The 10,843-nt window shown below is 37.2% G+C and overlaps 1 protein-coding gene across 8 annotated transcripts in view; it reads left to right on the forward strand.

Annotated features, from left to right (window-relative positions):
* Window positions 1–10,843, forward strand: part of TCAIM (T cell activation inhibitor, mitochondrial) — a 71,721-nt gene that overhangs the window by 19,878 nt on the left and 41,000 nt on the right. For 3 of the 8 annotated variants that reach the window (XM_011952610.1, XM_011952611.1, XM_011952612.1), the window contains 2 exons: window positions 3,377–3,530; window positions 9,111–9,363. In XM_011952610.1, coding sequence (XP_011808000.1) covers window positions 3,377–3,530; window positions 9,111–9,363 — 407 coding nt within the window. Of the gene's footprint in view, window positions 1–215; window positions 1,823–3,376; window positions 3,531–9,110; window positions 9,364–10,843 lie in introns of those variants that run through there. The other 5 variants (XM_011952613.1, XM_011952614.1, XM_011952616.1 and 2 more) reach the window with 3 other exon arrangements.

Raw genomic sequence — 10,843 nt, forward strand, 5'->3', positions numbered from 1 at the left:
TGACGCAATAAAAAATGATAAAGGGGATATCACCACCGACCCCACAGAAATACAAACTACCCTCAGAGAATACTATAAAAAACTCTACACAAATAAACTAGAAAACCTAGAAGAAATGGATAAATTCCTGGACACATACACTCTCCCAAGACTAAACCAGAAAGAAGTTGAATCCCTGAATAGATGAAAAGCAGGCTCTCTCTTTTTTTTTTAAGAATGATACATGGAAGAGTTTTCAATGCCCTAGTGATTTTTCCTTATGATGCTGCTGGACCACTCCCCTACAACATCAGTTAATGTGTGCTCCAGGAATACAAACTGATACGAAAAATGGCTTATGGTAGATGTAGTTAAGACAGTCAGTATATTTTAACATTAGAATATTCAGTCAGTCCTTCATATCCGTGGGTTTTACACCCATGGATTCAACCAACCTCAGACTGAAAATATTAGGGGAAAAAAAATACATTTGTACTACACATGAACAGACTTCTCTTTCTTGTCATTATTCCCTGAACAACACAGGATAACAACTACTTACATAGCACTTACATTATATTAGGTATTATCAGTAATCTAGAAATGATTTAAAGTATATGGGAGGATATATATATAGGTTATTTGCAAATACTACACTATTTTATATGAGATACTTGAGCATTCGTGGATTTCGGTATCCACAGGAGGTCCTGGAACCAATCGCCTATGGATACCAAGGGACTACTATATATTACAAAGCCACGTGCTTTGGAATTACTTCATTGGCTCCTTCTATTTTCATTAACACTGATATCTAGTTTAATATGAAAAGGAACTTGAAATCTTGAAAATTAGGACATTGTTATTTTTTTCTACTTGCAATGCAAAATCTATTTTGCTTTTTTGCTTTTAGGAAAATATTCTGATTGTGATATTTGATAACTTATGTTGGCTACTCAAAGTCAGAACTTTTCAAAGTAATCAGTAAATTGAATCAACAGAAAAATATTCATTACCTTGGGGATGCATTAATAATTTAAAGTTTTTAAATTCAACATGTATAGAAAAATCAAGCTTAGTAATACTTTAATGTTATTCTATCAATGCATTTTTTTAAATTAAGACTTCTGTATGCAGCAGGGCGTGGTGGCAAACCTGTAGTCTCAGCTACTAGGGAGGCTGAGGCAGGAGGATTACTTGAGCCCAGGAATTCAAGCCTGGGCAACATAGTGAGACCTCCTGTCGTAAATTTAAAAAACAAAGAACAGAAAATTCTACGTGTGGTAAAGGGTTAACTCAGCAAGCTTGGGTTGCTTAAACCTTGCACATTCCAAAGAAAGGTCTGACCTCAGTGCTGAACTTTGGCTCCTGGAAAATGAGCTCTGAGCCCCTGGAATATCCCACCTGATAGGAATGTTTCTGTTTGCCTGAGGCGTTAGACCATGCCAGATAGAAAGTTTATGCTAACAATGTGATTTATAGTGAATACCCGTTTTCCTGTGTCTAAGACCCTGGACTGCACTGTATTCATTTGACCTGGGGGATTTAGGGAGCTGAGACTGAATAGCTAAAGTGAGTCACATAAGCACTAAATGCTTACCTGTCTGACCACCAGTAAAACTCTGGACATGACTTGGATGAGCTTCCCTGGTTGGCAACACTTTTCACGTATTGTCACACACCATTGCTGGGGGGATTAAGCACTGTCTATAAAACTCCATTGTGAAATGACAACTGGAAGCTTGCACCTGGTCTTTCCTTATTCTGTTCTATGCACCTTTTCCCTTTGCTGGTTTTAAGTTCCATTCTTTTGTTATAATAAACCATAATGGTGAATAAAACAGCTTGTCTGAGTTACGTGAATCCTTCTAGTAAATTATTGAACCTGAGAGTGGTCTTGGGGACCCCTGACACAATGTGCCTACAGTTTAATGGTTCTGATAAATTTACATTTTCATGTTATCTTTAAACTTGTATTTATTGACTCCTCCTTTGTATCAAGCCCTTGCCCTAGCTGCTGCCTGTGCTTAGAGTATCCTTTTCCCAGATACCCCAGATATGGCTTGTCCTTTACTTTCTCACTGAAGTGTCACCTTTCAGTGAGGCTCTCCCAGATTACACTATTACTTGTGTTTGTTTTGTTTTGTTTTTAAAACTACCCTATTTTAAATTGCCGTCTCTGCTTTACTTCCTAGCATTCCCTCCCCCTTTTACCCTGCAGTACTTCTTGGTTTTTTTTTCCTTTCCATGTACCCTATTTCCTTATTTATTAGGTTTGTTGTTTATTTTTCTCCCCTCACTAAAATGCAAGCTCCATGAAGGCTGTTCACTCTTCTTGTCACTCTTTTTGCCACCACATGTTCAGTTCAGTCTTCTTCCCACTATTAGAGAAGACCCTTGCCCCTTTTCTTAGGAAGACTGGCTTAAAGTCCCATCTATTCATAGCATCGAACTCAAAGTCCAGAGTTTCACAGTAATGCACCAGATTTTTGGGTTTTTTTTTTTAATCCTCTTTAATTTAATTAAAAAATCTGCAAAACATTTGTAGTTTTCCAAAAAAAAAAAATCAAAACTAAATACAAAGTTTAATGAGAAGTCTCATTCCTATATTCCTGTTTCCTTTACCCAATTCCTATTCACTTCCTATACATAATCTTTTTTTTTTTTTAAGATTTTGGAGACAGTGTCTTGCTCTGTCACCCAGGCGGGGAGCGTGGTGGCACCATCAAGGGGCTCACTGCAGCCTCAGACTCCTGGTGTCAGGTGATCCTCCTACCTCAACCTCCTGAGTAGCTGGGACCACAAGCATGTGCCACCATGCCCAACTAATTTTTGTATTTTTTGTAGAGTCGGGGTTTCACCATGTTGCCCGGGCTGTTCTCAAACTCCTGAGTTCAGGCAGTCTGCCCACCTCAGCCTCCCAAAAAGTGCTGGGATTATAGACATGAGCCACCACGTCCAGCCTTCTTGTGTTACTTTTCAGCAAAAATAGAAATATTTATCAAAAAATAATGAAGATTTAGTCTTACACTGGCAATAAATATCCCACACTTGTGTACAGGACTCGTGGCTAAGAACATCATATTAGAATAAATTAAACTATCATTTATTACTTTGGGATATTTAGTCATTGGCATTTTTCCACATTTAGGTTATAAAAGAATTCAACCATGTTTTCTTCTATTACTTATATAGTTACATCTTTTTACGTCTTATCCATATGGAGTTCATTCTGTTACATGTTGTGAGATGTAGATCCAAAGAGCTATGAAATCCCAACATTTTTAAATACTAAATTATTTAATACTCTTAATATGTTTAAAAGGTTAGATAGATATCATTTCTGATATTTCCTTGTTCTATTTTGTATGTAAATGCCCTTAATGTTTTTTTCCAGGAAATCAATGAAAATTCTCTTAAAAGGTTAAGTGTCTACTTAGAAAACCTCCAGAAACCAGGCTTCAAGTCTTTGAAACCAACTCAGCTTACATTTTATGTAAGAGAAACAGACCAGAGTTCCTCTGATGGCCAGGAACCTTTTAGTACTTCCGGTACGTTTTTTATTTCTGGTATGTCCCTTGCAAGCTTCATGTTAAATGTGTTCATTAATTTTGACATTGTCAGAATACCTTTGGATCAAAACTTTGGTGATAGAAAAATAATAGCATTTAATTGATTGTTTTCCTAGAATTAGATTCTATTCCTAGCTGCATATGTTCGAACAAGTGATTTTTTTACATGTTTAAACTTTTTTGTTTCTGAAACTAAAGTGTTCCTATTTGTCCCCTTCCCAGTTCAGTGTTATTTTAAGTGTTAAACATGTCCAAACAATATGTATTTCTAAAAACTACAGCTTGCATTCTCTTATTTAGTCCTCCGAATACTCTGAAGCTGGAAATATTTGCCCAGTTGTAACTTAGTGATGTTCAGTGCCTTTCCCAAGACCAGAGAGAAAGAATATAAGTCTTGAACCCAGGTCTTTTAACTCCAACCTTATGCTGCTTCTAAAATCCAATTGATCTTAGTAGACAGCCACCTTTTCACTACCTTTTGTCACTGCTTTTCCATATTTAAAATTAAGGACAAATATTTAGGTTAAGGTCACTAAAGGCCTATCATTTCTCTAATTATACATGCTTTTGATGATCCTTGAGGAAATAACTGTATTTTTAGTATGAACTTAAGACAATTTAAAGAGTCACTCAGTGCTTTCTGTGAGTTAAGGCTAAAACAGGATACACTGTAATTTTTTTTGAAACAAACTGCTATAAAACTCAGAATTTGATAGGTCTTTGAGATCTAAAATCTGTTTCTAGCTCTGCCAGTGACCTAGCTGTGTGACCTTTAACTTTTGGGTGTTCATTTATTAAAATGAAAGAGCTGGAGAACTGTGTAGAGCCCACTCACATGGAAGATCCCTAATTTACACCTCACCCTCCCCTGGCTCTCAGGACCTCAAATGGAAGGAGGAAGAGCTTGATCTGAAGAATGCTGAAGTATATTGAAGACAACGCCTCACCCAGTCTCTCCAGGGACTAGTATTTGATACTATATGATCTTTTACCTTTTATTTTCTCATAATTGAATATGGGAGATCAGGAGTCACAAATTCCTTTTCTTGGCAGTTTCTCCATTTACCTCTGACGTAGAGTTTTATTAAAAATAGCCCTATTCTTCAATATTTAAAGGCAGAAAGTCAACTCATAGCCCTTTTGTGAAGGAACAGCTGTACTGAAGAATGCTGTAAATAATGAATAATAAGCATGTTGATCACGCTAAGTGACACAATTCTATTTGAAAGTTTATATACATTGTGAATGTGCTGTTCTTGGCCATGAGTCTCAAGCAACTGAGATACATTGTTACTAGTGTAAAATCAAATACTCATAAATACTTTTAATAGATACATGCTCCTGTTAGGGTCAAGATTAGGCTAGGAATTAAATAACGTCTTACTTAATATATAGTGGTCTACTTAGGTTTCATGATTTCTCCAGGAGGACAGATGGAATTTTTAGAGGCAGATTATGTCCTTTATAGTTGTTAAAATAAAAATATTATCATCAATCTGTTTTTATTTGTATGTGGTTAAGAGAGTCAAGTTCATTCCTACAGCTACAACTACTGCTTCTACTACCACCATCAGCTGGATTTGTCTTAAATATTGAATATACATGGAGTTAGTAAATTGAATTTAAAAGCTTAGTGGATATCTTAGAAAGTTTCACACAGCAAATTAGGGACAGAGCTGGTACTAGAACTAATGTCTCCTTATTCCTAGTCCAGTGTTTTGATTTGTATACCACATTATCTATTAATTCTTCTTTTAAAATATTGTAATTAATCATTTTTCCTTTTGCCTTTATAACAAAGATTTAAAACATTTTTACTTCTGTAACATGTTTACCTGATTATGAAATCAAAATCAAGTAGGTTTTTAAAAAATTTTTATTTCTAGAACACTAGAAATCATTAATCAGCTTTAGATAATTAAGGTAGTAATAAGGTAAAATGTTTACTAGTGATTTTCATTACTGAAATTTTATGAGCCTTTAGCATTATTAATACATTGAAATCCTTAAAGGCTGAAATTATTTCTTCAGCTCCATATCTTTTTGGTAGTTCATGAGGAAGTAAATGTTGTTATTAGAATAAATTTTCAAACAAGTTAGAGATTTACTAAGAGCTTTCTGTGAATTAATGCTAAGACAAGTAGCTGTAGCCAGCTCTGGCTGAGTAAAAACAGAATCCTTTACTTTCAGTTAATGGTTAACTTTGAATGATTTCTTAAACAAAAATAGCTTAAAGCTGGGCATGATGACACAAGCCTGTACTCCCAGCTACACAGAAGACTGAAGTGGGAGAATCACTTGAACCCAGGAGTTTGAGGCTAACCTGGACAACTGGACAAGACAGCAAGACTGTTTTTTTGTTTTTGTTTTTGTTGTTTTTTTTTTTTTGAGACGGAGTCTTGCTCTGTCACCAGACTGGAGTCCAGTGTAGCAATCTTGGCTCACTGCAACCTCTGCCTCCCAGGTTCAAGCGATTCTTCTGCCTCAGCCTCCTGAGTAGCTGGGACTACAGGCACGCGGCACCACGCCCAGCTAATTTTTGTATTTTTAGTAGAGACAGGGTTTCACCATGTTGGCTAGGATGGTCTTGATCTCTTAATCTCGTGATCTGCCCACCTCGGCCTCCCAAAGTGCTAGTGTTACAGGCATGAGCCACCGCACCTGGCCGAGACTGTCATTAAAAAAAAAAAAAAAAAAAGTAAAAGGTACAGAAAAAATTAAACTAGAAATAGGAGAAAAGATATAGCATATATGACAAAAAGATGATGCTAATACATAAAGAGTTTTTACAAATTAAAAATGAACCAGAGTAGCTCCATTCCAAAAATGGACAATGAATGGACAGTTCAAGAAATAACACATATAAATGTCAGTTAAGTATATAAAAATCTTTAGGCCATGCATGGTGGCTCACACTTATAATCCCAGCACTCTTGAGAGGCCGAGGCAGGCAAATTGCTTGAGTCCAGGAGTTCCAGACCAGCCTGGGCAACATAGCGAAACTCTGTCTCTACTAAAAATACAAAAAATTAACCAGGCGTGGTGGCACGTGCCTGTAGTCCCAGCTACTCGAGAGCCTAAGGTAGGAGAATCACCTGAGCCCAGGGAGCAGAGGTTACAGTGAGGCAAGATAGTAGGCACCACTGCACTCCAGCGTGGTGACAGAGTGAGACCCTGTCTCAAAAAAAAAAAAAAAAATCTTTAGCCTCAGTATTTGAATGCAAACTGAAATAATTAAGTAGTATATTTTGCCCATTAATTTTTTTCTTTTTTTGCTAGTAATACCCATGAATGGTAAAAATACATTTTCCCACATTATTGATGGGTATATAAATTAGTGCAAACTCTACAAACTCTACAGCTTGGCATTCTCTCCCCAAAGCCACAAAATTCTTCTTGGAATGTATCCTGAGGAACCAGTAAAGGATATTTGCAGTGTGGTACAGGCAGTCCTCACTATATAGTAACTCTTATGTTGGATTAAATAATGAAGCTGATAAATTAAGATAGAAACAGATTTACTCCTTGACTGTGCACTTCTGAGGATGAGCTATTTTTTCTTAACCTCCAATGCAGCAGTTTGGGTTTTCCTTTCCTCCTTCACTGACTAGAATAATTCCCTTGCCAGTAGTTCTAAGTTTCCCCAAATTATTGAACTAAAAAAAAAGTATTTCTTAGTTGGCATGTTCTGGATCTCATAAGTTGGTGTGGCAAGCAGAATGTGTATCTGTGAGAATGATTTAAATTGTGGTGTCTGTCATCACAAAAGTTGCAAATACTTTTTTTTTTTTTTCTGAGGCAGAGTCTTACTCTGTTGCCAGGCTTAAGCACAGTGGCACAATCTTGGCTCACTGCAATCTCCACCTCCTGGGTTCAAGCGATTCTCCTGCCTCAGCCGCCTGAGTAGCTGGAATTACAGGAGTGCACCACCATACCCAGCTAATTTTTGTATTTTTAGTAAAGACACAGTTTCACCATGTTGGCCAGGCTGGTCTCGAACTCCTGGCGTCAAGTGCTCCTGTCTCAGCCTCCCAAAGTGGTGGGATTACAGGCATGAACCACTGCCCTGGCCTCATACGTGGTACACACATACAAGCACATAGATGGAAAAGGTCAAAGAACAGTGCTGCCTAAGAGAACTTTCTGTGATGAGGGAAATGTTCCATATCTGCATCATCTAATATGGCAGGCCCTAGCCCTTTGTGCTTCTTGAGCACGTGAAATGTAGCCAGTGTGGCCAAAGAACTTAATTTTAAATTTGTATTTCATTTCAATCAATTTAATTTTAAATTGCCACATGTGCTAGTAGCTACCATCTTGGATAGAGCAGATCTGGAAGAATATGTACCTATTAATAGTGGTTACCTCAAGTAAAGATGGTAAAGTTGTATGCTTGCTAACGAGACTTCTGCTTTTAATTTTCAAAACTAATTAAAAAAAATTTTTTAAAAGCAAAGAGTCAGCATGTTGTAGTGGAGAAAATATTTGGCTTGGTGTCAACTCAGATTTAAGCCCTGGCTTCATTCTTAATCTATGTTCCTTCACATTTGACAGGAGAAATGATAATGGCATAGTTGGTGGTAGTGTTGATTGAAAAGATATGTAAATTAAGCTTGAACCATGCCTAACACCCAGAAAAGAAAAAAAACAAAATCAGTGGATTTTTTATTGATGACTTAACAATTTAGATTACTTACCTGAGCCCAATGATTACCCAACATCAAAACTAGTAACTTTTTTTTTTGAAACAGTCTTGCTCTGTCACCCAGGCTAGAGTTCAGTGGCACAGTCTCGTCTCACTGCAACTCCCGCCTCCCGGGTCCAAGCAATTCTCCTGCCTCAGCCTCCTGAGTACCTGGGATTACAGGCGCCCACCACTGCGCCCAGCTAATTTTTGTATTTTTAATAGAGATGGGGGGTTTCACCATCTTGGTCAGGCTGGTCTCAAACTCCTGACTTCATAATCCACCCACCTAGGCCTCCCAAAGTGCTGGGATTACAGGAGTAACTTTTAAACAACTAGAGAATTTTAAATCACTCCTGAAAATATTGGGTTACTACCTAGTCAAGTGAGCAAGTATGAGGACCATCTCCTTCAATCATAGAGAAAATTCAAGATGGGTTTCTGTGACCACTGAGACTAGATTATATGGCCCCTCTTACCTGAACCGCTGTTACAGTATACACCTGTATTCTCCTGTCTCCACTAGAAACTATCTTTGGTGTACAGCTGCTTATAGGAGAGCTTTTCTCTCTCTTAAGAGACCAGATTTATCAACAGAATTGAGAATATTCTGAATCCCCTTGTTGGGCTGGGATGGGTTTGGTCACTGGAACCAAACTAGAAAATGGAGCTGATGATTGAAGGAATTCATGAAGGTAAAACATTGTGTGGTATAGTTTTAGAGAAGGGAAGTCATTTTTCTATTTACAGGTGATTTGCTAATAGGACAAATTTAAATCAGTAATAGAATGTTTTCAAAGATTTTGATTTTATACATGTTGAAATAAAGCAAATAATCATCTGTATTAATTGTTTGGGGGAATTATATTCTCTAGGATTTCGAGCAGTCAAATTTACTTTGCACACCAGAGATCTGCTAAGCACAGTATTATATATTCTCAACTCCTGCAGTTTATCTGTTGAACATATCCAAAGCTTGAATACTAATGTGCATACCCAGCCTCTCAAAGAAGCTAAAAGGATGCCTGACAGGCCCATCAAATGGGACAAGTCTTATTACTCCTTTACTGGATTCAAGGACCCTGATGAAGACCTTGAACAAGTCTCGAGAATGGAAACAACTCTCACGTATGTAAAAGTTTTTATTTAACTAGACTGTATTTGTAGTTTGTGTTTATGATACTGATGTATTGGGGTGGCAGAAACTTTTTTTTATAAATAAAAAGTGTAGTTCACATTTAAAATTAAAGCCTAGTTTTCCAGGAAAAGTAATGCTATCAATCTAGTTAATCCAGTAACCATTATGAAAAATATATTTCATGTTTCTTACTTAAAGTTGCCAAAATACTTCCAGCTGTATTTAAAGTTGTGGTCTTTTGATACCAAACACATGCAGGATATTGTTTTGTTTAACTTTTAAAAATTCTATTCAAGTTACCTCCAGTACATGGAGAAAGGCTATACCTAAGACTATACAAATATTTTTTACTCTTCTTCATGTGTTAGGCATTTCTAATGGATAGTTCAGTAGTGATGTACTTTAGTGTAATAATCCATACATGAGAAAAATACATGGTGACAGAATTATTCAATATCATCTAGAATAGCTGCTTTAAAGAGTTACTTTTTAAATTATAAAAACCATATATAAAATGTTTTCTATTATTTAGCATGCCTTATTTGTAAAGTTACCTTAATGTTTTTTAAGTCATTTTTGGATTTCATAAAGACCCATCACATTCTCTTCCTATGATTGTATCTAAAAAGTCCAGTGGCTTATCAGAGGATTCTCTCATTATGGCATAGTACACGATCCTTCATTATCCACTGGCATAATATCTGCTTTGTGGATTATCTATACTAAGGGATTCCTCCTTGTTACCTAGCTAGATTCCAAATAAGGCTGAAGAGGTAGGAAGGTAGCAGAGTCTAGTACAGAAAAGGACAGAAGTATGTGTCTGAAGATGTGTATGTATGTACCTACGTGTGATAGTCTATGATATTTATCTATATGCATAACTGATGGATAAATCACTTCCCTAAATATGATGACTTTAATTGTTCAGATTCTCTTCTGAGATGGAAATGTGCATTTGGGAATAATAATTTACTGATAGACCAGAAGTAATGGCACAGTAAGAAGTCGGGTAAAAAATGAAGAATAGCCTGGCACTGTGGCTTAATGCTGATAATCCCAGCATTTGGGGAAGCCAAGGTGGGAGGATTTCCTGAGGTCAGGAGTTCAAGACCAGCCTGAGCAACATAGCAAGACCCCATCTCTACAAAAAAATGCAAAAATTTAGCTGGGCATGGTGGTACACATTTGTAGTTCTAGCTAATTGGAAGGCTCAGGCAGGAAGATCCCTTGAGTGCAGGAGTTTGAGGCTGCAGTGAACTATGATCGTGCGGCTGCACTCCAGCCTGGGTGACAAAGTGAGACCCTGTCTCCAAAAAATAATAAATAAATAAAAAGTAGAGTCGTGGTGGCATAGAGGTTGCTGAATTGAAAATTTTGGGCCGGTCGCGGTGGCTCAAGCCTGTAATCCCAGCACTTTGGGAGGCCGAGACGGGCGGATCACGAGGTCAGGAGATCGAGACCATCCTGGCT

This window comes from Colobus angolensis, unplaced genomic scaffold (genome assembly GCF_000951035.1).
Source record: "Colobus angolensis palliatus isolate OR3802 unplaced genomic scaffold, Cang.pa_1.0 Scaffold344, whole genome shotgun sequence".
Taxonomy (NCBI): Eukaryota; Metazoa; Chordata; class Mammalia; order Primates; family Cercopithecidae; genus Colobus; species Colobus angolensis.